Source organism: Opisthorchis viverrini (genome assembly GCF_000715545.1).
Source record: "Opisthorchis viverrini unplaced genomic scaffold opera_v5_45, whole genome shotgun sequence".
NCBI classification, from domain to species: domain Eukaryota; kingdom Metazoa; phylum Platyhelminthes; class Trematoda; order Opisthorchiida; family Opisthorchiidae; genus Opisthorchis; species Opisthorchis viverrini.
The window spans coordinates 755,123-771,900 of NW_008751701.1; the positions used below are offsets into that span (position 1 = coordinate 755,123).

The 16,778-nt window shown below is 46.5% G+C and overlaps 1 protein-coding gene across 1 annotated transcript; it reads left to right on the forward strand.

Annotated features, from left to right (window-relative positions):
- Positions 1-886: 886 nt before the first annotated feature.
- T265_03243 (hypothetical protein) lies at positions 887-14,197 on the forward strand (the record flags this gene model as incomplete). Its single annotated transcript, XM_009167676.1, has 6 exons — positions 887-1,127; positions 2,346-2,688; positions 6,078-6,412; positions 8,583-9,086; positions 10,037-10,261; positions 13,674-14,197. The coding sequence occupies 6 exons, from the start codon at positions 998-1,000 to the stop codon at positions 13,982-13,984; spliced, it is 1,848 nt and encodes a 615-aa protein (XP_009165940.1).
- Between the last annotated feature and the right edge of the window lie 2,581 nt (positions 14,198-16,778).

A 16,778-nucleotide genomic window follows, 5' to 3' on the forward strand; every position in this document is an offset into this window, starting at 1 on the left:
ATTAATGGAAAAGCGAATCCTGTGATATTGAAGGTGACTAACTTCGGAGTGATTATGAACGCTCAGATGCAATCGCTCCGCCGGTGATTGCATCCCGACCGAGTGTACTGGAAAGTTCGAAGGTTTCTGACTAGTTATTTTAGGGAACCGGACAGCTATGCATTGAAGGCGAAAGCTTTAGTTCACAAGCCTCACTGGATGCGTGACTGAGCCCTGTCAGCTAATGTCATTAACCGCTGGTGAGGTAGGTGCCGGGGTCCCTATCCAGGAAAGCGGCAGGTGTCGGCCCATCTGAGTCTACAGGTCGTTGCCAGGTCGTGGACTGTTACATTTGGTCGGGTTTGACACACCGACACCACCAAGCTTTCAATGTGCAACATGACCCCAAACTTGATAAGCCGGATCTGCTAATTCCTCAAAAATCTCATGCTACGTGCATGTCTGGATGGTGTTGTCTCGATGGTCCACACTATCGCCGTGGGAGTCTTTCAAAGATCGGCTTTATTTCGCCATTGTTTCCAGCGTCTACACAGTTGATGATGGTGCGAACGCCCACGGTTGCAGCTCTTATCCCAACGATCTACTCCCTCAACGATTTGTGACAGTCGGATTCAGACCACTCTTATGTTACAACTGCTAAGTGGTTCCTCGACATATCTTGATATTTCCCGCTCGTAGTTCTGGTTCGCGGTATTCAATGGATCCCGACTGTTTCGCTCATTCTTCATCTCTCTTGGCAATTAAACTAACAATTTCTTACCGTCTCTTCTTGTCTGCTCATGTGTAATCGCTGCGCATCCGTGTTGAACAACAACTTATTGCAATAAATCGCCTTTCAGTTTTCATTTTTCACTTCGATGAACACTTTGTTTCCACAGATACTCGTCTACAACTGGCTAGCAACTTCTTAACAATGTGTGACGAAGTGGAAGCCATTTTGTGATATACTTTCGAGCAGTTCCGGAGCTTCTTCAGGAACACAACTGGTTCGGCTGATATGCGTGTAAACGTGATGAAACCAGATCCGGAGCCAATAAACTACGCATCAAGTTTCTCAGAACAGTGTGATAGTGGGAGATTCAGCCTGTCATGTTCTACTGACGTCAAACCAAATGCTGTGCAAGGTTGTGAGTTTTTTATCCAGTTTGCTTTCAATATGAGCATCAATTTGAAGTTTCTGGCTTGTAGAGCCATGAAAAGGAGTCACGTTTTTTGTGCGATTAGTCCGAGATAGTATGTGGGGTTATCATGTACATGACTGACATGGCGCACAAGATTTTTGGTAAACCTACTGACTTCATTTCTGCGTCATTCATATCTTTTCAATGTGATCTTCGTTGACACGAGGCCGCACCACCAGGATGGTTTCTATCCTTGGACTGAGGCTGTTTTGTATCTGTACTGGGTAAAAAGTCGAATGCGTACTACGGAAAGAGATACTCCATGTTCAACAGTTGGAATGAGTCATGACTGACCGTTGGCCGTAGTCCAGTGAACAGTTATTTGCAGGGTTTTATTGCGTAAATACAGAATGAAGAGTTTTGTTTCACGGTTAAAAACCCAGTCTTCGAAGCCATGTTAAATTAAATTCGTTGACAGACGGGCATTGTTGTAGTATTTGTGATATTAAGAACGATCCCGTACTGAATCGCTAGTAAAATGAACTGTCTGGGCCTCCGTATATATTAATTTGCAAGTTTTTCACATGTCCACACGCCGTGTTTATTGTTGGTCTGTACCGGAGATATTGAAGTTTCAAATTTGAACTCGATCTTGCAAATCCACACCAACCATTGTACTTCTAAAGTTGTTTCATCATCACTGAAAGTCGTCAGCGATGCGTGCTTCATGCGTCCTACAAGGATTGCCACCGGGGAATTTGGGGTTGGAAATTGAAAGAGCCCCATAGCACCCTAGCCTTTTACGGGATATAAAATCAATCGTCCCCGTCAGAACAGACCGATCTATTGCTAACTAATTCTTCCAATGATGGGCCCGACTTCAGCCCAACGGCAACCGGATGGATTTCTCAGTGAGGTCGTCTTTGTGTAGAAGAACTTGGCGTTGTAAATCTTCCCAATGCCGCCTAGCTCGGGTTACCGTCTGTCTGTGTTTCACTAGCTACAATGGGTCAGTAGCTCATCCCTTTTTACCGGACCGATAGTGATTTGGGCAAATTCCTCTTATCAGCAATGCCGACTCGTCTACGTTTTCGCCTCCTTCATAGCTGGATTTTTTTGGTCCACTAACTCATCAATATCTTGTAGTCTGTTGTTATGCTGGAACTTTTTGTATAGAGTTTTGGGAGTTGCTTTTAATCATGTCCGTTCCTTTCTCCCTCACAGTAAAACCTGTCTACAGCGTGAATCCACAGGGGATTATTTTGAACAGCCAGTATAGGCCAACTCAGATAGTGGACTACCACCTGTCCGAATCGCCTGTGCTTCATGGAAGTAGAGAATCTTTGACACAGACTTATCATCCTCCTGTGCCTAATACCGTCGTTTCCAGTGTTCACGCCTTTCCAGAGCATACGGATGCTTTGGAAACGATTCAGTCTCACCTTTCGGCCTATTCGGCATCAGCGCAAAATGGTGCACCTGTGAATTTATCCGTTCAGACAGGAGTAATGATGGACGCAACTTCCGATGGTATGGCTCAATCTGCTGCTGCAACTAGGCCCAACCAGTGAGTGTAAACTGACTAGGCTGTTTTATCCACCTTCGATCAGATTATCTGTTGTCTATTCTTGCGGGAAAATGTGGTGCCGTCATCCAGGTGTAGCACTGTTTTGGTGTCCAGCTTCTATGCCACCCGAAGGAAGCACGAGGGCTGAGACATCGCCAGGTTACCCAAGCCTAGACAGGACTAGTAGCCGAGAAGCCCAGGTTGAGTTTGAACCTCGGGGTTCCCGGTCAGTAAGTTCGCGCTTTAACTACTGAGCTACTTCGAGCTCAAAATATAGCGCGAAAGGTCGTGTTGGCTTCGCAACCGTAGTGTAAACAGGCCAAGTCGTAAGACAACCAGAGTCAACAGTTTACGTCTTACGAAGAGGCTTTTAAGCTTACTTATCAGCGATCCTCCGAATCTCAGCTGAACTTTGCTGAGTACAACGGCGTGAGGAGAACTAATCCCAATGAAATTAAAGCAACAACAAACACCACTGACAGCCAGAAGTACAACAATGTGGGTTAGCTCGTGAATTGTTACGAGCTTGTGTAAATCATGAGCTATTCCTTTCGAAGAGGCGGTTTATCGAAGTTTAGACCAATATCTTTCCACCGTCAAATTTTCGTACGTGGTTATGCATTTTCTCCAAGCATCCGATCACTGCCTGGTCTCTGTAACACGACGAAATCTGCTAATTTTATCCTTCCAATAAATTTTTAGCGGGAGGTGAATCGCCAACCGCACATCGTCACCGAGTGATGGGGAATTCGCGTGCTATACGGCAGTTTTCTGCCAATATCGTGCCCTTAAATTACTTTAAAACAATGTCGGCTTCAGAAGGCATACCATCTTTGAGCGTTTCGAATGTACCTACCCCTGTAGCTAGCAAAACGACTGCGAATTTTAAAACAGTCGATATTACTGAGACAATACTTTCTAGGTCAGTGTTGAAATTGGTGATTCATTGTCGTACAGGCTCGACATGGCTAGGTGGTTAAGGCGCGAATTCACTGAACGGAAGGTCTGTGGTTCAAACTCAGCCTCGGCATCTTGACTGCTCCTGTCTAGGCGTGGGCAACCTCATGCTTCCTTCATGTGACATGGCAGGTAGGCTTCCGAACTTCGTTACTACTGAACGAAGACAAGCACGAAAGTGAAATAAAAAAACAGTGGATGGAGAAAGAGTCTGGTGCATTCCCGTTCGTCTACAACTCCAAGCTCAAGCAGGCAATCTGGAGAGAAAGTAACAACAGGGACTTCACCGAAACCGATTAGCCGCTGTTCCTTACAACGTCTCCAGTCAAGCGCATTTGATGCTAGTGAGAACCTCATCCTGGTAGGTAAACCGAACCAAGAGCGCCTAAACTCTCATTCGTACCCCCCCCCCTACCAATTCGTACGTTGTGTGCTTCACAGTTTGCGCCACTTTGAAGGGAGTATGGAAAACAGTACTTCTCTCGGTAGGCGATGATTCGCCATGCAGTTGATGGTGCTGGATGACTGAATCTGTGGCAGCTGAAATCAGCGTATCCATGGTACATGGTTTATAGTTGATAAACTAAACTAAACTTTTAAAAAATCGTTCAGCTGTAGCACCGTTTCGGTGACTAACTGCCATGCCACCCAAAGGAAGCACGAGGGCTGGGGTACTGCCACGTTGCCCAAGCCTAGACAGGGGAAGTCGAGAGGCAGAGGTCCGGTTCGAACTTAAGTTAACTGTACCAAGCAGCCAGTTGGATTCTTCCTCCCCGGTCGAGCTTGAACGCAGTTCATTCATTTATACACCTGGATGCGTAACGCTTAGTTGCGCGCAGAATAGCTCTTTCTCCCCGAGAGTTGATGATCGTTCCGGCAGATATTAACACCTTGGTTTCGTTGCGTTCTGATTAATTGTGACTGCTCACGATATTCGTTCACTTTGTTATCCTGAGCTCTTTAGACACATGGATTGGTGAAACGCCTGTTTTGACGTCCGCTTCAAGTTACCTCTCTGCGATTGTTGCCTGTTGCCTCTCGACTGGTGGTCGTGTCAGGGTTCTTTCGACTTAGATTGTGCCCAATGAGATAAGGATTCACTCTCTATCAATTTCCTATTCCGGAACGCTGACTCACTGCTATGCGAAATTGGAATACAGTGAATATTGACAAGATATTGACGAGATCATGTGAACAGAGGATCGCAGAGAACCTAAACTGGTCATTTTTTGTGCGCTTGGAAGGCGTTTTTGCCGGCCCAGGAGGTCCGAGAAAATGAGGAACAGAACGATTGATATGTGCATCCCATAGAATGGCCACCGTATCCAAATCTTCCAGTCTAGAATTTTTTGTCTAAGTAGAGAGCGCTGGACAATCGCAGAAAATCCCAGTAAGGCGGAGTAACGTCTCTTTGCTCTGTAGTGATGTCATTTCATCGGAGTTGCCGAAGGATAAGCGAATTGCAGTTTTGTGGACCAGTACGCGTAAGATCCTGCTATCCTGTATGTCTGAAAATCGGAATGGGGTTACTATATTCCACTGGGCTTGTTCCACAGATTACTGGCGGCTCTTCTGTCAGAACGGAGCTTTTTAGGGGTTATCGCGAGAGACAAGCGCCACTACCACGAAAGAAGGGGTGTTGAATGTCCTGTCCGGAGGGCTTTCTCTTGCAGAGGATGACTGCCAAACATCAATTGTTGCCTTCTTAATTGACCATCCAGGTAGCTACAGTTTGTTCTACGTCGGAATAACCCGGTATTTTGAAGCTACGTGGCCTGACAGAAAATATTCAGTATCAGTGTAGTCCAGTACGGCAGTGAAGCATCGGTGTTGAACGCTGATGTCATGCTGTCGCTGATGATGGCGATGAGTGCAGTTCAGCGACGGCGGGAAGTTCTGTGGTTCCCAGATTGTCATCTTCGGCGCGCTGTTCTTCAAGGTCATAATTTCAGGGTCATGTTCTCTATCGTTGAATGGTTTCGGCAGGCTTTCAATGAAGAGGTTCAGTGTGCGTTTTCCGCGGATAGTGTAGCGTAGACACAATTCCGATGGGGTTCTCTCAGTCAGTCGAAAGTAGCTTGAGGAACGGGGTACTTTTTGGGAACTACATTCGTTGATTTTGCAACGAAAATATTTTTTGCCATATATATGAACTTTGCCTATGGGTATCACTAATGTGTTTGGTCTCACCAGCGTGCATTGATCGGTTAGACTGTCAACTCTGAAGCCTTGAAAGGTGATTTCATTAATTATCAATCCAGATTCCAAGGTTCTGATACGGCAGTGAAGCATCGGTGTTGAACACCAATGTCATGCTGTCGATGATGATGATGATGATGACTAAGGTTCTGACACGTTTGTAACCAACCCTATCTTGTCACTATCCTTATTCGACGATTCAGCATGATCATACCTTTCGCTCTCCACTTCAGCGGGCTTTCCTCTCCCTCTATGAGGTGTACACGTACAAACTCGCTGTCACAGGAGCCTTTCCCAAGATCTCTTGCCCCACTCGGTCCTGTCGCTCCCGCTGCTGATACTCCCACTGTTCCCACTATCTGCGTTATTTGTGGAGACCGAGCAAGTGGGCGTCACTACGGCGTCGTATCTTGTGAAGGATGTAAGGGGTTTTTCAAGCGAACAGTACGAAAACAGGTCCAGTATGTTTGTCGGGGTTCTGGAGACTGTCCTGTGGACAGACGTAAACGTACCCGATGTCAGGCTTGTCGTTACGACCGGTGCATCTTGAAGGGTATGAAACGAGAAGGTAAGTTATCTGTCCCAATACAGCCTAGGTCTTTCATATTATCTCTTCTGTGCTGTTTCTTGTGGTCTCAAGTTCGATTGTCGGTAACTTGAACCTCTCTGTTAGGTAGCCTCGTCACTGTTGGATCAGTCGAGTTTTTTAACGAGTCCCCTTTACAGGGAACATCCGTGAGTTCAAACAAAATCGCGCCGTTGAGGAGTCTATTCTGGGGTAGATTTGGTCTTCTCAGTCAAGGATAATGTGTCCAGAGCTGTCGGTTACGTCCTTCAGTTTCTTGAGTCGCTTCATCTCCTAAGCTTAGTTCTTTCCAGCTGCGGTCGTAGCCTCCCAAGCTATCGTTCACGCCAAAACAACCACCAAAGGTGCACAAGGTATATTAACGCCCAAAATGAAGTCAGGAACACTCGTACAGCGCTTCATATATATAGCGTAGGTGACAAGCGGCATTCGGCCAATACTGAGTCATGATTGGCTTTTGGGTCCAGACTTTCGACCAATCAGATCTCGGCTGGATGCTGGACCGGCAAGCGTCCCGAATTTCGGGCCAATCTTGCGCGGGATGGACTTCTCGGCCTGACTGCGAGCGGCTATGAGGGATCCGTGTGGAGTTCCGCTTAACAACCATCTTTGTCATTCTCCTCTTAATCAACGTAATCATCATAACCCACGCTGACACTCTCATGTGATCACAAATCTTTTTGCTAACCTGCCACAACAATAGCTTCTTGAATCATCCAGTCAAACCGGATTGAAGCGGCCGGCATGAACACTATTAACATAGGTTAGCAGCAGTCGTATGTTGCAACCTCTGCAGTTAATTGCAGCGGTCTTGGGTGCACGACTTTGCGACCAAAGACTTGAAGATGCCCCAGGTGCTTTTCCCGAGGGTCCGTGTGTCACAGAAATGAGACAGTGTAATCTTTACTTTATCCTAGAATCAGGATGTTCGAGTTTAGTCATCTCCTCTTCTCATCTGACACAAGAGCTAGCGTGTCTTCTAAAATGCATAGAACTCTTAAGCTAGATCGAGATTTCTCTGTAGTTAAGATACTACCTTACGGACCGGGCCCAACCTCAGCGTTTCGACTGCTCCTATCCAGGCTTGGACAGTCTGGCAGTATCCCAGTCCTCGTGCCTCCTTCTGTTGGCACTGCAGCTAGGCACCGGAAAGGTGCTACAGCTGAACGATTTGATTTTGATTTGTATAACTCTCACGAATTCCGGTGCTAGTGGACTACGAGAAGCATGTTCTGGGACACAACTTTACACTTTATGGCGTCAAAATGGACTTTCTGTGGCTCAAGTGGTTATAGCACGAATTTACTGATCGGAAGGTTCGTGGGTCGAATCCAAACTCTGCCTCTCGACTTCCCCTGCCTAGGCTTGGGCAACCTGGCAGTATCCCAGCCCTCGTGCTTCCTTCGGGTGGCATGGCAGCTAGGCCATTGTTCTTTGGACGGTGAAAATTAACAAAAACAGAGAGAGTGGATACCCTTTTTTAGAAGAGTTTTCCGGGAGACCCAGGGACGATATCACACCCACGGGGGTTTACGGGTATGGCGAGCGGATTATATCCATCAACCTCTGAGGTGCGATCTGTTGTGCAGACGTGGTTAGGGGAACAGAGTGATTGGCAGAACCTACCGCGCTCTTGAAGCCGAGAAACCCATGGACCGTATGTCGCCTGTTTAGAGCGCTATTCGGATGCCTGGTTGTGAAAATCCACCCTATATGACTTTCACGCGGTCAGGATTATGTTAGTTGCTCGCAGGTCAAGGTTTGGTTTGCCACCATTTACCGGTCAAAAGTCACTGTGACAGTCAAACCGACATATCTGTGATCAGAACACTCGCTGCAGGTACCCTTTTTGAATATAGACACTACCACCGAGTCACTTCGGATGGATACGAATAAATACAGCTCACTGTACATCGAATTCGGGTTCACTCGACCCCATAAAACTAGGTTGCTTCCACATAATGCCTATCACTGACTCTGACGTTTGTCATTATGACGAGTGGAATGGTGGCATTCGTCAGCTGATTTCTAGTTGAGCATACTTTCTTTTGTGGGGTTTTCTTCCCGATGGACAGTTACGTTGCTCCTTCTTTTAAGTCTCACGACAGACGTTCGGATAGCTATTTCACTGTTTGTTTTCTACCGTCCTCAGCTGTTCAAGAAGAGCGCCATCGCTACACTCGTGTGAGCATTCCCAAACTTCCAACGCTAGATGCGACTGCCAACAACTCGACTCCGTTATCACAAGCTTCTTTCGTGGATCACAAACTGAGTGATGATTCGGCTTTTTCCGGTTCACCTTCTGTCTCGTTCCCTACTGGCAGTTCTGGTAGTTCTCAAAACAACTCGACGGAGGCGGCGAATGAACCGACTGGTCGACCTCTCCTCCCTCCAGTCACAACACTGACTTGCTTGCCAGAATTGACCTTGTCCAGTTTATTGGCTGCGGAGCTCAGCACGGACGCAGAACTTCCCACAACCGAAGTTGGTGAACTGGTCTATGTTGATATTGGAGAAGACAACATGGATCCTTTGGTTGTGATCCTTCACTCAGTCGAGGAACAATTGCATCGCCTGCTCAGCTGGGCCCGTCAGTTGCCGTGTTTCTCACAACCGTACCTGTCTGTAGATGATCAATTTTGGTTGCTCAAATCGGGTAAGCGTTTTTGCATCTACTAATGTGCGATTTTCTAGTAAGTTCATGCAAAACCATTACGTGTGATCGTAAGACAGGATGGCCACAAAATGTTTTTTTCTATAAAATATGTGACAGACTGAGTAAAACTCATTAGGCGTTGTGTTTATGTTTCCTTAAACGCCCTGGTTACGGAAGCCCCGTTGCTCCCTGCTGGAGTCCATCAACGGGGAAGATCGGTTACGAAAAACTTGGATTACTGCGTTTTTTACCCGGTCCGATTCCTGACGGTTTTTTGGTTGAGATCTATAGGTCTATCTGCATTGCCCCATTCGGCTGTGGTCAAACGATGTCGCGTATTCTGTAACCCACCCTAACCACTCAACCTGATCGCGGAAATCGCCGCTTATAACAGTATGTTCAAAAGCTGTGTCTCTTCTAGACTTGATGTTGGTATCATGTTATCACTGTTATTACTATCAGTACTATTACTAAAGAGTTGTAAGTCTGGTCATTGTCTGCAAAGTATAAGTGTTCCGCGCAGAAAGGAAAAATAATTCCACGAGTCGAATGGGCCTCCCTATCCAATGAGTCGCTACTCAATGAGCCATGAAGTAGACCACGTGACTGGAAGATAAATACCGATCTATCCTGTATAAGTTAATCACCTTCTTGAATAGGAGAGTGTGGACTCGGACCTTTCTAGAGGTTCGTGTACTCGTGCCGTGACCACTGCACCAGTAGTGACCCGAGTGGATTGGACATTGGAGGTGTACGATTAGGTCTGTTGTAGGGTCATCCTTGGACCCATTCATCCTTTGAGAAATTGATTGAGAATTATCAGGTCGCCTATCAGAATGAACGGATAATTGGGACCAGAACTGAGAGACAAGTCAGTTTTCACACGCCCCCATAACGTCTTTTCACAGACTTGTTTGTCAGACGCAACTCTTATGTTTTCTTGCTTTTAGCCTGGCCTGAATTACTCCTGATCAGTGCCGCATTTAACTCTATCGTTGTCAACGAAGGCCTACTTTTGGCCAATGGACGGCATTTGAGTCTGTCTACTGCCAGGCTGCATGGGCTAGGTCCTTTGATGGATCGCTTTCTGACGGAACTTGTCTCGCGTTTTCGGGAACTGGGTCTGGAGCGCGTGGAACTTGCTCTGCTCCGAGCCATCATTCTGTTTAATCCAGGTAAGCCTTGTTCTCCCCCTCTTCGAAATGGGCGATGGGTGGGGGGTTAGTTTTTCCGTTGGATGCTGCTAGTTTACATGTCAGCTGTTTCAGAAACAATAGTAATGAAGGTCAGTTGTTTTTAGCAAACTTCACCGAACCTACTGAAAATACAGCAAACAGCGAGGACTTTTCAGCAGATGGCCCGAACACGTCCGACTGAACGTGAGATAGTTCTCTGCCTTAGAGCATTTTCTTTTTGACCTAAACGTGCGTGGCTTGAATCTACTCCTAGCTTTTTCTATTTTCCACGTCGTCGGATTGGGCAACCCGTATGCAACCGTGCGCTTCCTTCGGGTTGTACCTCAGTTATACACGACTGGGCAAATTAAAGCGCTTCCACGCGTCCTCTTGTGTCCCGTCCAGAAGGCAACAATATCATTTCAATGTCTTGTAAGTTATGCTTGATGCGAGACGGAATGTCACTTCTGAGTTAGGGTGTAACTAGTTTAGATGATCGGTTAGACGTCAGCTCAGACATAGATTGCCTGTAGACAGAGAGGCCTAGTGAGACCCGGAAATCCGAGATATAGGAGAGACTAGTGCAATCTGGAAGCTGTTTCAGTCGGTTGGCAAAACAAGACCTAAGGTGCTCTCTGTTAGCGAGCCTATCGAGGGTAGTATCGAAAACCCAAGAACAAAAATCAGTATCTAGATAAAATAAATCGTTCAGCTGTAGCACCCTTTCGATGCCTAACTGTCATGCTACCAGAAGGAAGCTGGGATACTGCCAGGTCCCCCAAGCCTAGACAGGGGAAGTCGACAAGCAGAAGTCGGGTTCGAACCACGGACCTTCTGGTCAATAAGTTCGCGCACTAACCACGTTGCAGTTGTCCACGCATTCCCGTTCGATCTGCTCACTTTCGGAGTTTAGACCGCGATCACTTTCTGTGATACTAATATTCCTTTCTACTTTGAAGCGTTACCGTGTTGCTTGGCTAAACGGAGGTTGTTCGTATTTGCTAGAAATTAGAAAGTCTTTCAGAGAACTGAGGTCAATCAGTCGTCGAACCTGTTTTAAAAACCATAACCGAACCGACCGTTTAACCATAGAGTTATGAGCCTCATGCCTTAATATCCGGACACCTAAATTCAGCACGTAAGATGCAAGAAAGCATGCAAGAATTTTACCTGCTAGGGAACAATATGACCTATCTTCACATCGCGTCACGTCCTTGAGTGATACACTAGAATTGCTTTAATTTCGTATCGAATTATTGTCTACAAGTGATATATATATAGATATGTATATATATATATATATATATTATATATATATATATATATATGTAAACATTCTTTGCGTCGTTCGTTCCCATAGCTCCGGTCGAGCTGAGGTTCACAACGAACTATCCAAAAGCCTTCATACCACTAGTCCTCTCCTTTTTGTCTACGTTTGTGATCGAATTCGAAAAACCGTCAATTCAAGCATCGAAATCATCTCTGGATAAGTTTTCATGAATTTGGATAATGCGGACAAATTCGGTTCGTTGTTTGACGATTATCTGTCCACACAGAATTGGTCCCATGTTTCGCCAAGCGTTTTGCACCGTCGCTGTGCAAAGTTTTATGTCAGGAGTTCCCATCCCATCGTGCTTCTCTGCGACGAGCTTGAGGTTTTGATCGGTTCACATACCTTGGCAGCCGCATGAGCCGTGACTGGACTGTAGCAGATAAATCTAATACACGACTAATCAAGGCGCGAGCATCGTTCGCGAACTTGCATCATCCATGGCGACAAAGGTCCGCGTGTACAAGGCAACTATAAGAGCGGTCGTACTCTATGGTTGTGAGACTTAGCCCCTCCGATCTGAGGGATCGACTGTGACACCGTTTCGGCGCCTAGCTTCCATGCCACGCGAAGTAAGCATGAGGGCCGAGATACTGTCAGGCTGCCCGAGCCTAGACAGGAGCAGTCGAGATGCTAAGATCGGGTTCGAACCGTTGACCTTCCAGTCGGTAAGTTTTTGCCTTAGCATTTTAGGCTGAAATGCTTGAAGAAAGAGTTAGCTGGCTGCAACGAGTACGCAACGAGGTTATACGCAAGTGGGGACCTAGAGCAACAGATTACACTCAGGTAGTTGGAACATGTATTACATATGCCCAAACCGAAGAAGACGTTGTTTTCCGCCAAAAACCTTTGTTGGCGAAGTAGTCGCTTCAAATGAGAGCGGCTGTAGTCAGTCTAAGTGCTGTGGGATCTTCGTGTCTTCATGACTGAGGTCAACGCGATTTTGTTTGCACGTGGCTGGAAACCTTGCAGGATGTGGCACGCAGACGAGTCCAGTCGCATGTATGCCATCATTCCCTTATCAGACTGCCTAGTTTCTCTTGTACGCTGGGCCTATGTTGGGTGAGGTTCTGAATGAATCTCGCTATAGTCACATGCGTTTATGTTGTTCCAAGGCTGCAAGCGAGATGGCCGAAGTGGTTAGAGCGCGAATTTACTAACCGGAAGGTCCGTGGTTCGAATCCGACCTCCACCACTCGACTTCCCCTGTCTAGGCTTGGGCAACCTGGCAGTATCCCAGCCCTCGTGCCTTCTTTGTGTGGCATGGAAGCTAGGCACCGAAAGGGTGCTACAGCTGAACGACTAACCACTGAGTCATCTCGCCTGGTGAATAAACAAAAGGAGTCGGGGCAAATGATCAAACTACCAAACTAAATCAAGCCTATCTACCTACCTAGACATCCGATAGTTCCATCCAAACCGATGTAGTTGAGGTTGGCTTTTGCAGCCCGGACATACCGCTCGTCTTCCTGGGTCCAATCGCGTTGATCGAAGATCTCCTTTTGTCGAAAGGCACTGTTTTGGGCACTTTTAGACGCATATTTGGACGAGGGACCCGAGCAACGGATAAAGTAACCGGAAGCAGCCACTGACCATTACTCTACTGACCTTTATAGTTCGCCAATCTCCCTCTCCCTTCAAAGGATATCGAGTGAAATAAGCCCTTCGCTGCGAAGTAGTTTATTTGCAAACACGAATCAAGCATTTGCAAATCACAAGATAGGAAGTAGTCTTTAGTACCTGAGCATTTTCACTTGTCCTCTCGAACTTTCCTGGATATTCATTGACTATTACGCAATACTAAACAAGCACTGTAAAGCGGTTCAATAATTTCTGCAATAAATGTCACCTTCCATAGGATGTGGGGCGAAGTGTGGCCACTAACCATAGACTACTTACATGGTTCATCAGTAATACCTATCGTTGCAGGAGTATCCCCTTAGGACTAACGTATTGCCCAGGCTGTGCACCCGAGACGGTCTTTCTTTGCATTGGTTTGGGACCTGTTTTACGTGGTACGTGAAACCATTGTGTTGCTGATTGACATACCTCTCTCATTTGTCTGTTTTTTTTGTTTTTAAGACGCAAATCATCTCGTTGCTCGCACCCGCGTTGAATCCATTCGAGAAAATCTCTACGCAGGTCTGCATTCCTATTGCGTCACAGGTCACGCGAGTGACACTTCCCGTTTCACAAAGCTTTTATTACGACTCCCGCCCCTCCGATCGATTGCGCAAAAGTGTTTGGAACATTTGGTATTTGTCAAATTGGCCGCCGAAGATCCAACCAGCCGTCGCCTGATCAATCTTGTCGAACATGGTGTGTGGCCATCTCGTGAACAATCATCACAGTCTTTCGAGCCAAACGGAAAAATGAACAATATCAACCTGTGACCACCAGAATCATCTGTAGGACGCGATTGATTTGATACCGTCTCAGTCCGGTGACCACTGAGTAATCAATCGGTCCAAACTCCACTCCATGCTTTGCGCTGTCGAAATCCTCATCAATAGATCTCTTCACATTGGGAACCGCTTTCTCCTCTCAGGTGTAATTTTCGTATTTACCGTTCCTTCTTTTTACGATAATTTTCAAAGTGAAATTTGTGGCAAAAGAATAAACTTTCTTAAATTTAGATGGTCACTCTTGTTGGGCAACGCCTTTGGAGGCAAAGGGGGTGGGGGTCACAACGTGTTTCCGCCTATAAGAATGGTCAAAAAAGGCCTTATCGCATCCGTTCTGCATTCGGTTAGTGAATATTTTAGACTTCGTGTAAACTAATTGTTCCGGATATTCAATACGTTCAGCACAACATGGTGAAGTTGTGAACTGGTCATTGACTCCCGTCTTCTTGATTATCAGAATATAAATCCCATTCAGCTGTAGCACCCTTTCGGCGCCTAGCTGCCATGCCACACGAAGGAGGCTCGAGGGCTGGGATACTGTTAGGTTGCTCAAGCCTAGACAGGGGAAGTCGAGAGTCAGAGGTCGGGTTCGAACCGCGGACCTTCCGGTCAGTAAATTCATGCTCTAACCACTTGGCCTATCTCGCCCCCTTCGTTATCAGAACCTGGTGGCTAGGCTAATTTAAGGACAACCAAAAGCGATATATCATCATGAAGACTTGTAACAGAAGGAACAAAAATTGTTGTGGGAAACCAGAATGTTTCAGTCTTCTCGGAGGCTCCGTCTCCTTCCAGCTTACGCGCTTGCTAAGTCATCGATTTGAGCTCGAGATGGCTCAGTGACTAAGGCGCCAACTTACTAACCGGAAGGTCTGGGGTCCGAGGCTATAAGTTCGGCACCTTGAATTCTCCTATCCAGGCTCGCGGAACTTGGCGGTATCTCAGACCTCGTACTTCGTTCTGGGTGCACGGCAGCTCGGTATAGAATGAATTTCATACCTTCATAAAGGAAACTACTCACAAGGTTGCTGAAAACTCTTCGACAGCCGGTTTCGCCCTTCTTGGGGTTCATTAGGTAGGCGCAGTCCCCGAGTTTCCTTCAAACTTATGTTCCACTTGAACCCAAATTGGACTGATTTCGAGAAGCACACTCATTTGCAAATCAATCGGTTTTCTCGAGAGACTCAACTGATATATGGGTTCAAGTAGGTTGACGGAAACTTGGGGACTGCGCCTACCCGGGGAAACCGGTCCTGGGCTGTCAAAGAGTTTTCAGCAACCTTGTGAGTAGTTCCCTTTATAAACTATACTGTGATATCTCGAATATCGTACCAACTGAATCATGAGGCGGCTATGAGGCGGCCTGTGTGCAGTACATTCAGTTGTAGAATATCATAAACGAGGGAAATTGATTTGCAAATGAGTGTATTTCTCGAAACGTTTAAAGCTTATTTACGGTGGTTAAGCGCCAGTATGTATTTGCGGTTTATTTCTGTCAATGGTAATGATGATAGCGACTGACTTCCCGTAGATGGGGAGCGTATATTGAACCTCGGGGGACGACGTACCGGGCAGTTGAACCACTGAACTTTTGTGAATACAGAGTTGAAGAACTGTTGGTCTTTATATTGCTATTGGCTAAATAACCGTACATAAATTCCTAACTATATTTGAGTTCGCGAAACCTGCTCCGATCTGAAGAACCGTAGCTCCTAAAAATTGGTAATCAGTACATAGTAGGAGAGAGTTGGCTGCGACCTATCCGAAACGGCTCGATGCATCACCAATCGCCTGATAACGAATGACAATAGATGGCACCCAAGCACCGTCTACCAAAGAATGGGGTGCTTTCTATTCAAAGCGAAACGTTCACTGGAGGGGATGGCGATACGAAACGAAAGCAACTGGAGTCACATTGGGTGCCGTGGGATCTTCATACTGTTCTGCTTTGTACTCACGTGACCCTTCTTGCATGTGATAAGAAACTCCACCAACCTCAGTGGTGGTCGTCCAGTCTGCTTATTCAACGAAGCCAGGAAGACGGTTGGTCAGAGAATTCGGCACATCTCCAATAGGTTCTGTCGACTTCACTAGTCATGTGACGCATCTCAGCTGGCTGTCTGGCCAGAATATCTGTTCTTACCAGACAAGAGACCTACAGTTCTGAGTTTGCCCCTTGTCTAGGCTTGGGTAACCCTGCAGTATCCCAACCCTCGTGCTTCCTTCGTGTAGCATGGCAACTAGGCACCGAAAGGGTGCTACAGCTGAACGACCTGCTCACACCTTGACATCACAAGTTGAAAGTCTAGGCTCGCGACTGGTCCTTTCGAGATGTGGATTCCCTTCTACCCTGTATTGTGTGCACCCAATGAAAGCACAATTCCCAATACCAAATTACCTCACGCACAGAGTCCCGATCTCAGCTATTGGCTCAAAACATGTGCCTCAGTGGATGGGTGCAAAAAAACGATAGTACGCTTGACCTTGCCGTGGGTGGAGAACAACTGGGGAGACAAACCGAAACGGCGTTTACTGAAAAAGTATGACATCTAAAGAAAAGTTTGACAGACCAAACCAATCGTCGTCTCTTTAGATTGCTACTACTCTGATTCTCTGAAAAGTACAACGAGACCATTCGGAAATCGATAAATCATAATGGATGTTACTTCATCCTGCTCCACTCCGTCCACCGCTGTAACCGAATAAGTGTCCCTGACTCGATCCGTAGTCTTAGCAGTAACCATGTTTTAACCACGGCAAACTTGTGTGTAACACAAGGTCG